The 19,139-nt window shown below is 38.5% G+C and overlaps 1 protein-coding gene across 4 annotated transcripts in view; it reads right to left on the bottom strand.

Annotated features, from left to right (window-relative positions):
* Positions 1-1,219: 1,219 nt before the first annotated feature.
* The window catches only part of ANKRD45 (ankyrin repeat domain 45), a 54,139-nt gene continuing 36,219 nt past the window's right edge, over positions 1,220-19,139 (bottom strand). For 3 of the 4 annotated variants that reach the window (XM_020970457.2, XM_020970455.2, XM_020970456.2), the window contains exons 4-6: positions 14,804-14,898; positions 11,226-11,364; positions 1,220-3,488 (exon numbers count right to left, since the gene is read on the bottom strand). In XM_020970457.2, coding sequence (XP_020826116.1) covers positions 3,466-3,488; positions 11,226-11,364; positions 14,804-14,898 — 257 coding nt within the window. In that variant the 3' untranslated portion in view covers positions 1,220-3,465. Of the gene's footprint in view, positions 3,489-11,225; positions 11,365-12,234; positions 12,765-14,803; positions 14,899-19,139 lie in introns of those variants that run through there. The other variant, XM_020970458.2, reaches the window with a different exon arrangement.

Here is a 19,139-nt window from a genome sequence, read left to right as displayed (position 1 = left end):
TTTTTGTTCTGTTCATTACAGCGCAAAGACCACTCTCCTTGGCAGAGAAAATAGAAGAAAATAAAAGTTTGTTTTCTGTCCTCTCTTAGTAACACATTAATTAGCATTGTCCCATTAATACCAAGTAACCATCCTATCTATTCTGAGATTCTTCTCTTTTTCCTGATTTCTAACTAAAAGACAGAAGAAAAAGAAAAAAAGTACCATTTCCTGTCCTTAGCATTCCTTATATTTGGTTCTCATGTAAATCTTATCACCTGTATTTTGCATATTTGTATTAGAAATGTTGGAGTCTTATTGATATTTCCTTCCTTGAATTTTTGTCCCCTTTGAATTAGTGGTCACACTTATAAAAGGAATCATGCTATAGAAGAGAGATCTGGCCTTGGAGTAAAGAAGACTTGGGTTCAAATATTATCTCTGACAATTACTAGTGGTTTATTCATGAGCAAGCTACCTACCAAGCCACATACCCATTACCCTCTTCATACTCCAGCCAATTCTTTTGGGTTTTTTTGGTCACTTCCAGTTTTATTGATGTTTTTGTTTTATATTATACATATTATTACATATATCACATATATTATAGTACAAACTATTCCTACTTTATGAAAGGTCTCTTATAATTAAACAGTTAAGCAAAACTAATAATGCAGTGACCTCATCTAAAAGTTCACACAGCATTTCACTTCTGTAGCAACCCCCAACATCTCTATTTTTAAACATTTAACAAAAATGCATTTTCTCGTCCTCCCATCCCTCACCCCATTGAAAAGAAAAAAAAAAGTTTATTGCAGTATGCATAGTCAAGTAAAACAAATTCCCCTGACAGCTGTACACAAAACTGTCTCATACTGAGCCCCAAATCCATCAGTTCTCTGTAATGGATAGCATGTTTTCATCATTGGCCCTCTGCAATCATTAATGGTGGCTGTATGGATGATGGTTCTTACTATCACAGTAAGGAGTAGGTAAAGTGTGGAACTGGAAGTGGGGGCTTTCAGATTTGGGCTGTAAGAAAGGAGTTTTGTTTTTAAAATGCTGTGGTTATTTTTCTGGATTTGCTCATTTTATTCATCATCAGGTTATAAAAGTCTTTAAATTTTTTCCATTTCTACAGTATTTTTAGGACATTTCCCTACTATATGCTTTCCACCACCTGTTCTAAGGTGTCAATCTTCCTGTTATTCTTTCCTCTCTAGTTTTTCCACTCTGTATCTCTTATTTCATTTCCTGCAGGTACTCCTGCAATCCCTTTGGCTATGACATTTTTTCTTTCTCCAAGGCTTTACTTGGACTTATGGGGTTGCTATCTTCTAAGGGGTTTACCCCCAAGCATCTCTCTGTACATCATGCTGTTCAGAGTTTTCGTTGGTTTGTTAGGCATGGTGTGGCATGTGCTTGAGTCATATTCACACATGATATGGTCAGGGCCTGCCTGATCCCGAGTTGAGTGGGTCAGACTAAGGTCCTTCTCAGGGGCTCCTATGGTGCTGGGCTCTGCCTAGGAGCTCCCTTTAGTCACAGAGTTCTGGGACATCTCCCTGCTGAAGGCTCCTTCTGAGGTTCTTTCCCCTTATTGCAGGGCTCAGGGGCTGCTCCTGCCACAGGCTTCTGAGTCTGTTAGGGCTGGATTCTGCTACAGCCTTTCTCCTGAAGCTTGGCTCACACCATTGTTGCAGAACACCAGAAGGCTGCCTTCTCTTCTAGGCTAGGGTTGGGTTCAGGCATTAGGACTACACTAGTCTCAAACTCTATTTGGTTCAGGTCAGTAATCTAGATTACCACAAGATTATTCTCTTTGAGCTGGGCTCTGGCAGCCAACCACAGAGCTTAAAGAAAGCTTCTGTCAGGAAGTGCTGCAATTTCCTGGAAGCCTCCACCTAGGAGTTGGCCTCTGTGTTCTCCCCTTGACCTGATTCAGCTTGTCTGTTCCAGGATCTCTGTAGGACTCTGGGGATCTCTTTGAGGATTCCTGGGTTAGATGAGGTGGTATAGAGGGGATTCTATCTCTAAACCACAACTGGGTGTTTGCAGGGCATCTGGAACCCTCTGTGTCCTAGCAAACAACTATCTTCCCATAAAATCAACTCTCCTCAAGTATAGGGTACATATTAAGGTAAGCTCTCTTTAGCTATCCCAAACTTTAATATGGTTTCTGAGATCAAAGACTTCAATTTTGTCTCTGGATTTCCAGAACCAAGCACATAGTAAGTGCTTAACACATGCTTGTGAATTGATTAATCATGCCTAGCTCTAAAGTTCTATGTGTCTTCAATCCACTCTTGAAAGTTTTTTTTTAATATTTTGTGCTGTGTAAATAAAACATCTGAGGGATTTCTAAACTTTATACTCAGTGTGATGTAGCCATAAAAATATAAGGTTGCACCCTGCCAGCTTCCTTCCTCTGTACCCACATGATAGTAGTTGCATTATTAGTATCCATTGATTAAAAAAATAGTAATGGCAAAATGATGATGCTTGGTGCATGTATGGATTGGCAGTCGCCTTGCCCCCATCTCCAAGCTGTGGTCTACTGAACACGTTAGGAACCACTTCTCAATAGACAGAAAGAGAGATACATACATACATACATACATACATACAGCTTCGGTATACAATGTACCAAAGAATGTGCTGAATTTATACCCTTGTTGGCATCCACTGCAAAACAATAAAGCATTGTGTGAGTGTCATCAGTAAATCACGCAAAAATATGGTTAGTTTAGGAAATGGCACCTGGCATCTCTGCTTTGGTGGGCCAGTATTCAATTATTTAAAGATAGGCTATTTAACAATGGGCTATGATGATGACAAAAAACCACTGGCATTGCTAGACCAATCAATGCCATTCTTCAAGGCTTTGCAGGTATAAGCAAGTTGTCTTTATGAAGCCTGGGTACTGTCCTGGGTATAAATGCTCTATGGTTCCCACTGACGATTCTTGACTGGAATAGACAGTCAGGGAACCTTGTTTTGTATGCATTCCTAGGAGTGAAGTCATGGAAAAACCACCTGTCTTATCTGTCTGGTATTATGGAATCAAACAATATTAGTACTAGGGCGAGCAGACTCAAAGAAAAATGGCCAATGGTCTAATAACTGCTTACTGCATGTTTGAGGCCTCCAACCAAGCTTTCCCATTCTCCTTGAGGGTTTTGTTACTTCAGTGGCCTTGGAAACATTTTAGTGTATCCAACTATTCCCCATACGAGAACTCTGCTATAAAAGAATCAAAAACGGGATATGGTCTGTTTATTTGATATGGATGCAATCTCAAGAAATCTGTGCTATCAACATGCTACCAGGGTATAATAAAAGAGCTAAAGTTTTATTTTGAATTTTAGAAATAACACTTTTATCTTATTTTCCATTAGTACTTGAAGGTTTTTCTTTTGGAGTGTTAAACAAAAAGGCTTCTTTAAAAATATATTTATACAAATATACATTCGTGAGAAGGTAGAATCATTTGGCACTTTTCACTGGACCTGGAAGTAAGCAGATTTAACAAAATTTAATTTATTTCCAACGTTAAATTAGCTAAAAAAGTTCAAGAAATAATATTCAAAGAAAAAAATTACATATCCTAAGCATAATCAGTTATTAGTTGAATACAAAGGTTGTAACTATATATGTGTCATTCTAAAAATGTTCCTGTTTTTACCTTAAACTTTGAGACCACATTTACCTTATGTTCCTCTTATGTCATTTGGGTTCTGGACCACCAACCTTAAGGACATAGGTATAATTTTAAGAAGATCTAACAAGATCTCTCTGGCCCATGAACACATGGACAGAAATCCTGGGAATAATTATAAGTTTTTGGTCTCTGTCTCTCACACATTAAAAAAAAAATCTCCATTTCTCACCCAGAGAAACCCTAGGAAAAACAGTATTTAGACAATTTTATTTTCCCAAAAAGAACTCTTGGCTCCCTTGCAAGCACTCAGACTAACAAGACATTAAATATAGGGCAGGTTTTATTTAGCCTGACAAAGAACTCACATCTGAGTCAACAGTCAATCAAGAAAGTTCTTCCTCATTCCACAGGGACCCATACAGTCATTCTGTCTTATAGCACTCTCTTGCATGGCTTAGGTTTGTTAGGGAGTCAATAAATCCTCCTCTGCTAATAGGCTTCACCTTTTCAGATGGGGAAACAACAGGATTGCTACAAAGTCAACCTTCCCCTTGGATCTACATAGTTTGCATGATTCACAGAACCAGCAAAGGGCAAAGTTTGGGTTTGTTCCTCCACATTATACTTCTCTGTTTCCTGGATCCTCAGTACCTAGAACTCCTTGCCACTCTGAGTCTGTACTGATGCCCTGTCTAGAGGTTCCATACCCCTTGCCTCTTCGTCTTGGGGCTGTGTATGTCCCACCACCTTCTTTAGGTCCATGCTTTTGGTAATAAGGAGATGATGGTCCATGAAACAGGGACCTGGGAGCAGTGGAACTGAGAGGGAGAGAAGTATGCAAGTGCCCCTCTGCATGGCAGAACACATGGTACTTTGTGGATGGCTATAATTATTCAGAAGTTCTTTCTAACATCAGGTTTAAATTTGCCTCTTTGTAATTCTCATCACTGTTTCTGGTTCTGCCCTCTGGGGACAAACAGAATGAATCTAATTTTTCTTCCATATGACGATCTTTCAAATATTTGAATATAACAATCATGTCTCTACCTTTCTATTCTCCAGGCTAAAAATCCCCAGTTCCTTTAACTGATCCTCAGGGGACTTAGACACAAAGCCTTTCCCCATCATAGCTACTTTCCTTTGGATGTGCTCCGAACAAGGCAAAGTATAGAGGTGTGATCACATTGCTCCTAAAAGCTATGCCTCCAAGAAGCAGCATGGCATAATGGATAACGACCTGGCATTGTTGTCAGGAAGACCTGGGTTCAAGTCCTATCACTGACATCTATTGGCTGTGTGACCCTGGCCAAGTCACTCTTAGGGCTCTAGGCAACTCTCCAAGACTAATTTGCAGAGAAGTTTACACCTTGCATTGGCAGAAGAGCAGTTATCCAGGTGCAGTCCCCATCCCTATGCCTCTCTAACATAGCCAAAGATAGCATTCGCTATTTTGTCTGTCAACATCACACTGCTGTGATCCACCAACCATCCCTGATGCTTTTCATACAAACTTCTGTCTACCATGCCCATATCCCACTCCCACACCGATCCTATACTCAGGAAATAGGAAGCTTTTACTCATCCCTATTGAATTTCATCATATTCGCTTCAACTCAATGCTCTACCCTGCCAACATCTTTTTGGATCCTGACTCTGTCACCTAGTGTGTTAGCTATTTCTCTCAGCTTTATGTCATCTGCAAAACCCATAAGCATTTCATTTATACCTTTAACCAAGCCACTGATTAAAAGATTTTGAACAGCAATGCCAACCACGGATCTCTGGGGCACTCCACTGGAGACCTCCAGCCACACTGATATTGAATCGTTAATATTTAATCATTAAATTGAAACTACTACATCTCAAATCTTCATCTCCACATCTTTTCCACAGGAATAACATGAGAAACTCTATTAAATGCTTTGGTAAAATTAAGGTGACCTACGCATATTGCATTCTCCTGATGTATCAACTGAGTGACCCCAACAAATTAGGGAAAAAGACTAGCTTGACATAACTGGCTCTTGGAAAGCACGGCTTGCTTTGGTAGATGCTCACTCACCATCTCTATGAGCCATTCTAGACTTTTCCCAGAAATCAAAGTCAAACTCACTGGCTTATAGTTTTCCCTTTATTTGAAACTCAGGAAAAGATTTGCCTTTCTCCAGTCTTGTTGCACCTTTTCCATTCTCCACAGTTTTTTGAATACTCTGACAGTAGCTTAGCAATCATAACCACCAGTTCTTTTAGTCCTCAACACTGTCTTTGGGCCACACAACTTGAATTCATCACAGGCAATTAGATATCTCTTTACTTATTCTTTTCATTGTTATTAGATTTCCTGGCCAACTCCAACTTATTTTGAGCTTTAGCACACCTGATACTGTTTTCATAGGAACATATCATGCTCTTATATTTATTTATGCTTCCATCTTCTATACATAGCTTTTAAAACTCTAACTTGGGTGTTTAAGTTCCCTGTGGATCCATATCAGTCTCTTCAGATACCTCTCGTCTTTCCTCCTTACTTGAAAGGTTTCCCTTTGTTCTTCTCAATTTTATTCTTGAGAGCTTCCCATCCCTCCTCAACTGACCTCCCCACCCCACTCCATCCCCCACAGAATTTTAATTCATAGGACCCTACCTATGCTTCTTTTGAACCCTTCGAAATCAACTTTCCCCAAATCTTGGGTGCGTGACTTTCCTGTGACTTTGTCACAGATTCAATGACAGAGTGGTCTCTTCCCTGCACTGTTCCCACTATCTCTACCCCAGGAATCAGTTCCTCCTCTTAATGAGAATCAGATCCAGAACAGAATTCTTCCTTGTTGGTTTTTCTACCATTTTTAATCATTAAAGCCAACTAAGAAATCATTAGTTACTCTGTTTTGAGGAGAGAGAGTTCAAGCAGATTTCAAAATAAATAAATTCCCCATCACTACTATATGATACGTTTGTGTTAGGCTCATGACCTATTTCCTGAACTCCTCATCTAAGTTCCTCTTTCTATCTACAGTATACTCCAATAACAAAACAAAAAAAAATTCTTTTCCTTCTCTTTCCATTGATAGCACTCAAATACTTTCCAACATGCTAGTTCCCAGATTTCCCCTCTCTGGTTCCTGGATTTTTTCACATGTACATACTTTTTAATACATAATGTTATCCCCTATCCCTTTTGACCAATCTGGTTTCTTTTGGATGAAGTATAATCTCCAAGCCATATTCCAGCCATGGGTTTCATCCCACCAAATTTAAGTGATACTTATGAGATCGAATTTCCCTACATGTGTTAGGACCTCTAGTTCCTCTCGTTTGTTGCCTAACCTTTGGACATTTGCAGAGATTAGACAAATAAGGCCATCAGTTTTACTGCTGTATCCTTTCTTGACTTTTGTCTCCTGTGCACTTCTGGGAATTCCAGCTGCTGCTTCCATCTTTGTTACCCCTCTGTAGCTTAAGGCAGATATACAGGCACTTTTATCCCTTCCCTATCCTTTTTTATGTAAAGGGTTTTTATTAAATTTGCAAGACATTGGGCAAATATATTTTTTGCCAGCCTTTGTTAGGTGTGCTCTATCCCTGACCAAGAGCTTAGCATTTCACTATTTTAAGCGGTGGTACAGAAATCCAAATCCCATTTTCATCAATCTCCTCCTGAACCAATTTTTCAAGGAAAATGCAATCTACATCCTCTGTGATTTTCAGTTTCTTGCCTAAGACACTGTAATCTTTGGCAATATTTTCTAGGTTCCTTCTAGCAATATCATCATACCCAAGTGAATCACCAGAAGAGGATAGTCATTTGTTTTGATAGCACATGGAACATACTCTGTTGAGTTCTGGTTACAAGCCCTAAGAAGACAACAGTTCTTTTTATTGTCGCTGCCAAGTCAAAAAATAGCTGTCTCGGTAATCCTGGCAGGAAGTCATCAACCACCAGCGTGATGGTCTTCTTCCTTTGATCCTTCCTGTATTATCTCGCTTCTGTGGCTACATGCTATCATTTCTATGTGGAGGGGGAGCTGTTTACCCATCAGAATTTCCTGCACCCCATTCTTCAGAAAGAGTCTCACATTTGTTTTATAGCTCCTCGTGTACATCTGTCCTTTTCATCTCCTTTTCCATGTGACATTTTTCCTGACAAGGTTCATATTTCCCCTCTGCCACTTCAATCAATCAGTCAATTTGTGAAGCACCTACCACATGCCATGCACTGTGCTAAGATTCTTTTCCCCCATGGAAGCCCTATTACTGTGGGGGGTTTTTTGTTTTGTTTTGTTTTTCAGAATATTTCACTCTTCCTGTTAGTCTGGAATGTGGAGAGGTGTTCCTTGCATCCCTTCCCCTCTCTTCTAGGAAGAAAATAAATACAGTCTTGGAACATACATAAATCACTTGGCTGTGGCAGAAATACAAACATTTATAGACTCAGTGCAAATCACTGCAAAATTATGCCTGGTTCTGATCCTGAGATATTCAGCCTTGTTTTTTAATGACCCTGGAGCGCTTACACTTCACTTTTATAGCCCAACTTCTGCTTTTCACAACTGTACAATCATACTCCACTTTCTTCCCTTTGTCTCAATAATTCTTAGCCACGCCCTACTTCCTTACCCTTTTCTCACAGACTTCTTATTTATCTTGCTTATCTTCCTTTGCCAACCAACTTCTTTTCATTCTCCTTTGAGTCCTATTTAGCTTCTTAATTGTTTTCTTTTTTTCTGATCCATGCTCATACCGAGTTCTTCTCTTCCTACAACTGAAGATGTTCACCTTTACCTTATTCTCGAGTTCTATCGAATTTCTCCCTTTCAAATTCAGGATCTGGCCTTTTTCATAAGCCCAAATTCCTCAAAGACACCTTCGAAATTTATTTCTCCTAATTCAGTTTAAGTCCTCGTCTCCTTTCCCACAGTGCTTCCTGCCACCTTTTCCCACAAGAAACAGAAGTAGAATCTGAACTTAGAAATTATCTATTTATCTTCAATTTCTCCCAAATTTCTCCTCCCCAAATTCTGACCTTTACAAGTTCAAATTGTTCTAAATCACCTTCACAGTATCCTGTCCTCACCTTTTATCCTTTGGCCACTCTTTCTGAACAAAGAGTTTCTTCAGGTAGTTGTTAGAACACTTCTTTCCTATGTTCTATCACGGAATGTATAAATACCTATTCCCCACTCTAGATTAAGTCATAGTGAGGCTGAGTGAGATCAAAGTTAACTCATAGTGAAGTAGCCATTTTTAAAAAAATGATATTTCATTTTCCCCCAATTACATATAAAAACAGTTTTAACATTCTTTTATTTTAAGTTTTTAGTTCTAAATTCTATCCCTTTCTTCCTTCCCTCTCCCCGTCCTGAGACAGTAAGCAACCTGATATAGGTTATACATATGCAATCATATAAAATATATTTCCAAATTAATCATTTTGCAGGGAAAAAAACTCAGAAAGAAAGAAAGTAAAAAATAGTATACTTCAATCTGTATTCAGACACCATCGGTTCTTTCTCTGGAGGTGGACAGGATTTTTCATCATGAGTCCTTTGGGATTCTAATCATTGTAATGCTGAGAACAGCTAAGTCACTTAAAGCTGTTCACTGTGCAGTATTGCTGTTGCTGTGTGCAATATTCTCCTGATTCTGCTCACTTCACTCTGCATCCGTTCCTGTAACTCCTTCCAGATCTTTCTGAAAGCCACCTGCTCACCATTTCTTACAGCACAATAATATTCCATTACAATCAAATATCACAGCTTGTTCAGCTATTCCCCAATTGACAGGCATCCCCTCAATTTCCAATTCATAGACACTAAAAAGAGCTGCTATATTTTTGTACAAATGAGCCCTTTTCCCTTTTTTTAATCTCTTTGGAATACAGAACTAGTAGTGATATTACTGGATCAAAAGGTATGCACAGTTTGATAGTCTTCTGGGCAGAGTTCCAAATTGCTCTCCAGAATGACTGGATCAGTTCACAACTCCACCAACAATGCATTAGTGTCCATCTCAGTTTTTCTACATCCCCTCCAAAAGTTAGCATTTTTCTTTTTGTCATATTAGCCATTCTGATAGGTGTGAGGTGATACTTCAGAGTTGTTCTAATTTGCATTTCTCTAATCAGTAGTGATTTAAAGCATTTCTTCATACGGCTATAGATGGTATTGATTCCTGTATCTAAAAACTGCCTGTTTATATCCTTTGACCACTTATTAATTGGGGAATGACTTGTATTCTTATAAATTTGACTCAGTTCTTTACATAGCTGAGAAATGAGGCTTTTATCAGAGATACTTGTCATAAAATTTCCCCTAATTTTCTGCTTTCCTTCTAATTTTGGTTGTATCAGCTTTGTTTGTGCAAAAAACCTTTAATTTTATATAATCAAAATTATCCATTTCATATTTCTTAATTCTCTCTATATCTTGTTTGGTCCTAAATCATTCCCTTATCTATAAATCTAACAGGTAAACTATTCCATGTTTCCCTAATTTGCTTATGGCATCATCCTCTGTGTCTAAATTATGTACCCATTTTAACCGTATCTTGATATACAGTGTGAGATGTTGGTCTATACCTACTTTATGTCATACAGTTTCCGGTTTTCCCAGCAGTTTTTGTCAAATAGTTAGTTTCTGTCCCAAAAGCTTAGATCTTTGGATTTATAAAACACTAAATTATTATGATCATTTACTAGTAATGTATTGTATACCTATGCTACTCTAGAAGTAGCCGTTTAATTCCTACCTTTTCCAGAACATGGACAGCATTGCCTTCCATTCATATCAGCCCCTCCAACTCAGTCTTCTGAGATTTGGAGAAGCACATCTACTGGCTTTCCATTCTCCTCCCCACACCGCCCCCCAATCTCCTATCTTCCTCCAGGCCATTTGGGTCAGGTTGTACAAATGACCTTGAACTGCTTTTTCAAATATTTCCAGAAGGGAAGGCATAAGGGGCTAGATCCAGAGGAGCAATGCCTTATTACATATCAAATCAGAATCTGAGTCTTTAGAACTAATAGGACATCGTAGGTCATTTAATCCAATGTCTTCCCTTTACATATGAGAACACAAAGGCTCAAAAAGGCTAAATGACTTGTCCAACATCACACAGAAAGTTAGTCAAAGCTCCTAGATTAGAATTCAGTTCTTCTGACTCCTATTCCAGTGATATTTCCACCTTAACACATTATATAACATACACGTGCATATATGTCACATGTATCTGTATATAACACACTTAATTGACTAAATATTCTAAGATTTTCCAGGTCAATGAAGTGTGTAAATGGTTAAAAAAATAGCATTTGACATCCAGTATGAAATTATGTCAGTGGAATGACATTAATCTTAGTAAAAGCAGGCATCGAAGAGGTTAAGTAAGTTGGTATCATTTATAATAGAGAACTACAACTACTTTTAAACTAATGGATCAATTAGTAATGATAAGATCAAGAAGCATCTATGACTATAGATGGTTAAAAAAAAGCATTGAGAAATTAGGACATCTTAAAAACATTTTCCCTTAATTTTCATCCTTTCTGGCATTTTTTCATTGAACAGTTCTACTGTTTAATACTCACGTGGTGTGGCCATTTTCACCAAAATAGGATTTACAAGGTCTTCCAGTTGCTGCTTTTGTTCAAAAAGCTCTTCTACAGTTGTTTCTGGATGGAGCTCAAGCCACTCTATTTTGGCCCGGCAGGCATTAATGAGCAAGTTCTAAAGAGGAAATGGGGGCTTTTAATTCTGCTTGCTAAATGGTCAACAACTCAAACCTCCCACTATAAACAACCCCATGAAAACACCAAATAGTGTTGCCAGGGAAACAGTAGTCCCTCTCATAATTTGAGGTGGTAGTGGCCTATGCCAACTTACCCATAAAAATGGCATTTGACATTTATATAGTGCTTTGAGGTTTGCAAAATACTTTATATTATCTCATTTGATTCTCCACAACAATCCTATAATGTAAGTCCTATTATTATCCCATTTGATAGATGAGGAAAATGATTTATAGGGATACAGGGGAAATCATATAAATATGGGAAAACTTTAGAGAGGTTGAGTGACTTACCCGTGGTCATTTATATAAATATAGGGGGTGGAATTTGTGTCCAGGTCTCTCTTTGGGATGCAGATGTATTTGCATAGGTGTGAAAAGGGGATGATAGGATGAAATACTGAAGCGCTGCCTTCTCTCTCTTGCCTATTATCACCATCCCATCTACCGTTAGTAACCTTCTTTGATTCTCCTTTTTTTCCAAAAAAATATTTAAAATGATCTTTCTGTTGTGAATTTTTGTTGTTCAGTCACGTCTGACTCTTTGTGACCTCGTCTGGGGTTTTCTTGGCAAAGATACGGGAGTGGTTTGCTATTTTCTTCTCCAGTTCATTTTACAAATGAGGAAACTGAGGCAAACAGGGTTAAGTGACATGCCTGGGGTCACATAGCTATTAAGTGTCTGAGGCCAGAGTTCAGCTCAGGGAGCTGCGTCTTCCTGACTCCAGGCCCAGTGCTCTATGCACCATGGCACCACTTGGCTGCCCATTTTGCCCATTTTGTTGTGGAAGGTGGGATTAATCAGTCAGTCAGAATCAATAAACATTTATTAAGCACTGACTATTTGCCAGTCACTGTGCTAAGCATGGGGATACAAAAAGAACCTTTGAGTAAATCAATCAAGTCACACAATCCTCACAAAAATAAAAGATAAGATACCCTTATATTATTCTTTAATAAGGTGAGAACAAGTCTTTGTCAATCAGTAAAACAATTAAATTAAGAGGGAAATATCTTAGAAAGTACTGGGGGCACACTCAGGAAGGAGACTCAGTCCTGTTTCATAGATCATCTAGAAAAAAAAAAGCCAGTTCAGAATTCAGGTTATTAAAAAGCATCTCTCAGAGATTTGGGTTCCAGCAAGCCGCAAACAAGGACAGGGTACTCCATCTATGCTCCCGAAGAAGAAGCTGCCTGAAGAAAGAACACAGGCTTCGGCCTTGCTTTCCCTCCTTTCCTTTCTCCTCCTCCCATCTCCACCTTGGCAGGAGAAGAACCGTCTCAACTTCAGAGGTTCCATGGGATTCCCATTGGCCTCTTAGCAGCATCTCTGGAACAACTGAGAGGAATGACTGTGTCAGGAGCCATGGAAAGATTAAATTAAGATTCAGTGCTACAAAGAGCTCAGCAGAAAAACTAAACCACATCTAAAAATGAATATGTTGAGGACTTCCAGGACCTAAGCTACTCCTTTGGCATATATGCTCTCTAGGCTTGAGCCCACTTTCCCCTGGACTCTGTATGTATTTGTTGGGAGAGAGTGTGTATCATAAGCTTTTGGAGGGATGTTTTATACAAACTTTCCTTACTGCTCCAGCTCAATATATATTCTTTCCTAAAAACTATTTAGGTCTGTTTGACAAATAGATAATTAAGAGAGCAAACCAGTGGGAGCTTGCCACCTATAAAGAAGCAGAAAAAGACACCCTTCAATGCCTTAGGGGTAACTCCTTGCTATCCCTGAACATGTTAAAATTCATAGATACTGTAAAAACAAATAATGCATGCCCAGTTTGCAGAAGTTGGAAAGGGAATAGAGCAGATAGATACCAGTGCTCTTTGTAATAAAGTTACATGTGAAAAGAAACACTATTCTGTGCTAACACAGAAGGGGAAAAGTTGAAGGCATATGTAGATGAATTCACCCCCATTCGTTGTACTTTTCTATTTCACAGTTCTGAATATTTTGGGGATGGGAAGAGCAAGAAATTGTGATTTTAAGAAGGGGTTTTATGATGGAAGAGTTTTTGATGTTTGGGATGAGGAGAGATAAGGACACATAAAGAGTTACTGTTGCTTGGTAACTGGAAAAGAAATGGTACAGAACATAGTTTTACCTTAGTTTCCTATCTTCCCCTACAATGCAAATGATGTACAATGTGGTTATTTCATTAGAAAGTATGGCCTATTATATATAGGGGTCAAAGAAAGTATTTTTTGGTTACGATTATTCATCATAAAGAATCTGTGGTAACCAGATCCACAAAATTCTCTTATCTATGGGCTGCTGACCAAGCCACGGAGAAGCCTCACTACACATTGCAATCATTTCTAGAGTGTTTCACTTGCTCAGGCTTGATAGGTGCCATTTGAAGGGGGTGATATCAGACTGTTTCAGGGCAGAGGGGGCTGCTTCAAGTTCTCCTTTTTCACAGAAGTATAAAGTCCCTTGGGGAAGACCCAGAAAACTGTGCAGAAAAATTCATGAGTTCAGGACCCTAAACACAAACATATTTTTGGCAATCGGAGTATGTATCTCAGGAACACTAAAGTCTTTTGTTCCACATAGGATCTTTTTGGTTTGTTCGACACATTTCCAAGTCACTCAATAACTATCTATTTTGACCTTAATGAGCCCCTAACTCATCAGAGGCTGTCATGTAATAATAGCAGTAATAGCTGCTGAGGATCAGAACCTAATTGCAAAATGGAGAAGTGGAGATGCAAGATGGAAACAGGGGTGGTGAAGCCAAAAACACTGCATGTGGATTCAGGAGGCCTTAGTCAAAAGCCCTGCTCTCTTACTGAATGGTTATGCTATTAATTAATTAAATGTTTAAAATTAATTAATCAATAAAGCAAAAATAATTAATTAAAGCACAGGGCCTGGTGCATAGGAGGTGCTTAATAAATGTTTATTGACTGATTGATTATGTGAATTAGCCATTCTTTTGTCTATTAGTTTTACTCTTCTTTTAGATAAGCATAATAATATATAATTTGCACTACCTACCCCACAGGACTATCTCATGGATTAAATAAGATAAAAAATGATATCACTTTATCAGTGGAAATGACATTAAAGAAGAGGCATTACCATCTGCTTTGCTGCTGCACCCATGGGACCTTTCCATCTGAAACTTTCCATATACATTATCCTCCCCATGAGAACGTGAGCTCTTTGTGAGCATGGATTGCCTTACTATTTAATTAGCACCCCACCATGGTTAGCATAGAGCTTTTTTTTAATAAATGCTTTATTCATTCATTTGTTCATTCATGAAGTAATTCATGAAAACCACAATAGTCCCTATACATGCGGCTATCATCAAGATCTAGGAGTATGGGGGTTCTCAGAATAAAAGCCAAGCAAGATACCTTGTCTTCCTTGTGCATTTTTCCCAGTGCTTTCTCTGGATCTGTAATCATTGCCTGGATCTTTGCAATGGACTTTTTCAGAGCCAGGTGAGCAGCTGAAAAAATACAAATTAAAAGTGCAATTTTAAAAAATAGCCTGTCAAAGATCTAGCCAACTGCTTGCCATGTTATTCTTTATGGAATTTCAACAAAGAGACTTCTCAACCAAAACCACTTATTTATTCAACTCAGTGCCTCAAATGTTTATTGTCTCCTATGTTCAAGTGCTAAGTCCTAAAAATGCAGAGTTGAAACAAGAGATAGAGCCTGTCCCCAAGAAGTCTACCATTTCATAGAATACCTACCATGTGCCTAGTAGTATTCTAGGCAGAGGGCTTTACAACCCAATATATAAATATAAGACATAGTCCTTGATTATGAGAAGCTTTAATTTACTAAGATAGCCACTCTTAAAAAAATTAACTTAATAACCAGCAACAACAAATAGTAATGATAACTAATATTTATATATTAGATTTATAAAATGCTTTATGCATATTATCTCATTTGATCTTTATAACAACCCTATGAAAAGAGTACTATGGACATTATTATCCCTTTTTACAGATGGGGAAACTGAAAGTCAGAGACTTGCTCATGGTCCCACTGTTAAAAATTTTCAGGAGGAGGGGGCATTTAAACCCAGGTCTCTACTGACTTCAAATATGGCAAAACAGAAACTAATGGAAAAATCATAAATAAAATTATGAACATAATATATTATTATATACATTTTAAGAAAGAATAATCTATCTAACCAACAAAAGTTTGTTCTGTGTCCTACATAAGTTGAGTGTAGGAAGGGACCTTAGCAACCATCTAGCCCAACCCATACATGAAAAGAATCACCACTGTAGTTTACACAACAAATACTTGTTCATCCTCTTCTTCTTTTATTAAATAATACTTTATTTTCCCCCAATTACACATAAGAACAATTTTTAACATTCATTGGTTGGTTTTTGTTTTGTTTTGTTTTTAGTTCCAAATTCTACCCATTCCTCCCTATCCTCTCACCTCCCTGAGACGGTATACAATCTGATATAGGTTATACGTGTGAAATCATGTAAAACATTTCCATACTGGTCATTTTGTACTGAGTCTTCTCTAAGTTACACGTGTCCAGTTTCTTCAACCAACTCTCATATGCCATCCACTCAAGGCCCTTCAACATCCTGGTTACTCTTCTTTATTTATCAAGATTATCAGTGTCTATCTTAAACTGTAGTGTACAGAAACGGACACAATCCTCCAGATGAGTCCTGGAGGACAGAGTGCAGTAGAATTATCATCTTTCTGTTCCTGGAAGTTATGCCTCTATTAATGCAATCCAGAAGTGGAATGGCTTTTTTGGCTACCACATTATATTGCTGCTCATATTAGTATTGCAACCCAATGAAATTCCAGTTCTTTTTCAGAATAATTGCTGTATAATCATGCTTCTTTTATCATTTATTTATGAAGTTGTTGGGGGGGGTTTTAACCCAAGAGCAAGACTTTACATTTATCCCTAATGGGTTTCATTTCATTAGATTCAGACCAATCAAGATGCTCTGAAATGGCCTGTCAAGAACCTTTGAAATGTTGACTCTGTCACCCATCATGACATTATGTCACCCCTCCCAACTTTGTGTCATTGACAAAGTTGATGAGCATATCATCTTTACCTTTATCTGGGTCATTGATAAAATATGTTGAATAGCACAGGGCCAACACAATTCCCCTAGGTGCTCCCCCTCAGTGTAGGGTAAAGGGACATCTCTCTAAATGTGCATGAGGAGGGGGAGGAACCAAGATGGCAGAGAAAAGGCAGGAACTCACCTGTGCCCTCCCAAATTCCCCTCCAAACAAATTTAAAATAATGCCTCGAATTCTGGAGCAGCAGAACCAGCAAAACATTGAGGTAAAACAATTTTCTAGCCCCAGATAATTTAGGAGGTCAACAGGAAAGATCTGTCTTCCCATGGTGGTAGTCAGGCCTGGTATGCAATGCAGCACAGGCCTGGCCTGGCAAGCCATCAGTGGGCCTTAGGGGCAGTTGTATCAGCAGTAGGTTGGGGAGCTCTCAGTCTACAGATGGTAAGAGGGTGGGACAACTAGTCAGAAGGAGATTATAGGAACTTCCAAGTGGAGTGAAGAAGGAACTTCCTGAAGCCCTCCCAAATTCCCCTCCAAACAACCTTACAATGAAGCCTCAGATAAAATTTTGAAGCAGAGAAGCAGCTTACTAGCCCAGAACGGCTTTAAGGGTCAGTAGGAAAGTTCTGTCTCATTGGGGTGGGAAGGGAGTAAGGTCAGAGAGCAGTAGCGGCAAGCTGCACCCCAGGGGGCTTTTAGAGAGGCCCCAAGCCCCAGGGCAAGCCACAAACAACAGAGCAAAATAAAAATGTGGAAAACTAAAAGATCTCCAATATCCACAAACCAAATCTATAGAGATGAAAGAAGGAACCTAGCGAGACAATGTGAAAATTATGGCTACCCCCCCCAAAGAATTTTTAAAAGTCTGAATATTATACTCTAAAAATTATTTTAAAATAATTTCTGGAAATATCAGAAACTGAAGGCAGACCACCAATCACTAGAATCCATAGGATGCCAACAGAAAGGAATCCTCAATTTGACTCCTAAAGAAATTTGGTGCCAAGTCCAGAGCTACAATATCAAATAAAAATTGTTTAAGCAACAAGGAGGAAGCAATTCATCTACTTAAAATCACTCATTCAAAATATTTATGGCTACTCAATGAAGAGGTATGGAGGATGCTGAAATGTGACATATTAAGAACCTGAACCCCAAAATTACATGTCCTGAAAAAAAAAAACAAGCACACTCCCATCATTAGAAAAGATTTCTTTTTCAACAATGTCATTAATTCAATTATTTCCTCCTTAATTAAGCCAGAATTGGGCAGAAGCTTTGTCAAGCAAATATACCAAGTAGATAAAAATATAAAAGGTAATCTAGATGTGGATGTAGTTTCTGTAGGGAGGTCATAAACCTGTGGTACTTTTAAAGTCACACTTAGTATAAGGCTAAACAGAAAGATGAAGCCCAGAATGGGGAAAGAGATGTAACTAGATCATCTGGAGGACTGAAGGAAAGAGTGGGGAAGTAAAATAATATTACTTGATAGGGGGTACCACAAGCAAAGTTTAAACAAACAATGATGTGGGTAGGAGGAAAGAGGGGATCATTCTAAAACCACACTCGTCCCTGCTTTTTGAGGAAGAAATTTTTTTTAAAAGCTCTTACAGCAAAAATAGAATCCTGACACTTATCTTTGATGTGGGAAGGAGGGGTATAATTGAGATTGGATTGTTACAAAGATAAACTTTATCTCTGTTTTGTATGGACAGGAAAGGAGCAGCCACGAGTGAGTGATGGGAACAAGATGTACTGTTAAACAGGAATTATAGTACTTTACACTAATAACAATTTAAAAATCTAATGGAGAGAATTTATTTGAAATGCAAAGACCGTACAATATTAGGAAAAACAATTAGCATAATAAATCACATTAATAATCAGAATAATGTGAAGAGGCTATTGCTGCCTACATGTGCATAATAAAGGCAGGAATATGGCCCAGGAGGGTGGATAACAATTTTGCCAACTTTATTTAGCTTTATTCTTGCTTCTCTCCACTTATCCAGTTTTACTGTAAGATTACTGAGTAGCAGCTCAGATCTACACGTAAGCTTTGCACTTTTTTGAGAGACAATTCCTAAAATTGTTTGGAGGGATGTGGGTTGATAATAGGAATTGGCTAGAATTTAAAGAATCATGGAATAGGAGATTTAGATCTGGAAGGGAGAGTATTTTACAGTTGAGGAAACTGAGGCATCAAGCTGTTAAGAGATTTGCCCAGTCACACACCTAATAAGTACCTGAGGTGAGATTTGAATATCGGTCTTCCTGACTCCAAGGCCTGTGCCTTATCTACTACACCATGCTGCCTCTAAAAGAGACCTTCTAACTTTAAGTCAAATAGAGGATTAGGACAAGAATTAGGAGCCTTCTAACAACAAGAAGGAGTTCAGAATATGGTATAAATGCATCTGGGCTATCTGTGTTCCAAGATAGCCTGGACTCTGGAGGCTAAGACCCTGGGAACTGAGAGATTGCTCTCTTTATGGAGATAAAGAACCTGGGTTTTCTTTCCTAGTCCTAGTGTGAGAGGTACCTCCCTGTCTTTGAAAGACAGTTGAAGCTCTTTTTGCACTCTAAACTTCAAAAGGGATGGGAGAAACCACTTCTCCTAAGTGGTAACTGAGGACTGCAGTTGAAGCCTAGTGGG

The sequence above is a fragment of the Phascolarctos cinereus genome, unplaced genomic scaffold (assembly GCF_003287225.1).
Source record: "Phascolarctos cinereus isolate Bilbo 61053 unplaced genomic scaffold, phaCin_HiC Scaffold_5;HRSCAF=322, whole genome shotgun sequence".
Taxonomy (NCBI): domain Eukaryota; kingdom Metazoa; phylum Chordata; class Mammalia; order Diprotodontia; family Phascolarctidae; genus Phascolarctos; species Phascolarctos cinereus.
This window is presented reverse-complemented; position numbering and strand designations above follow the sequence as displayed.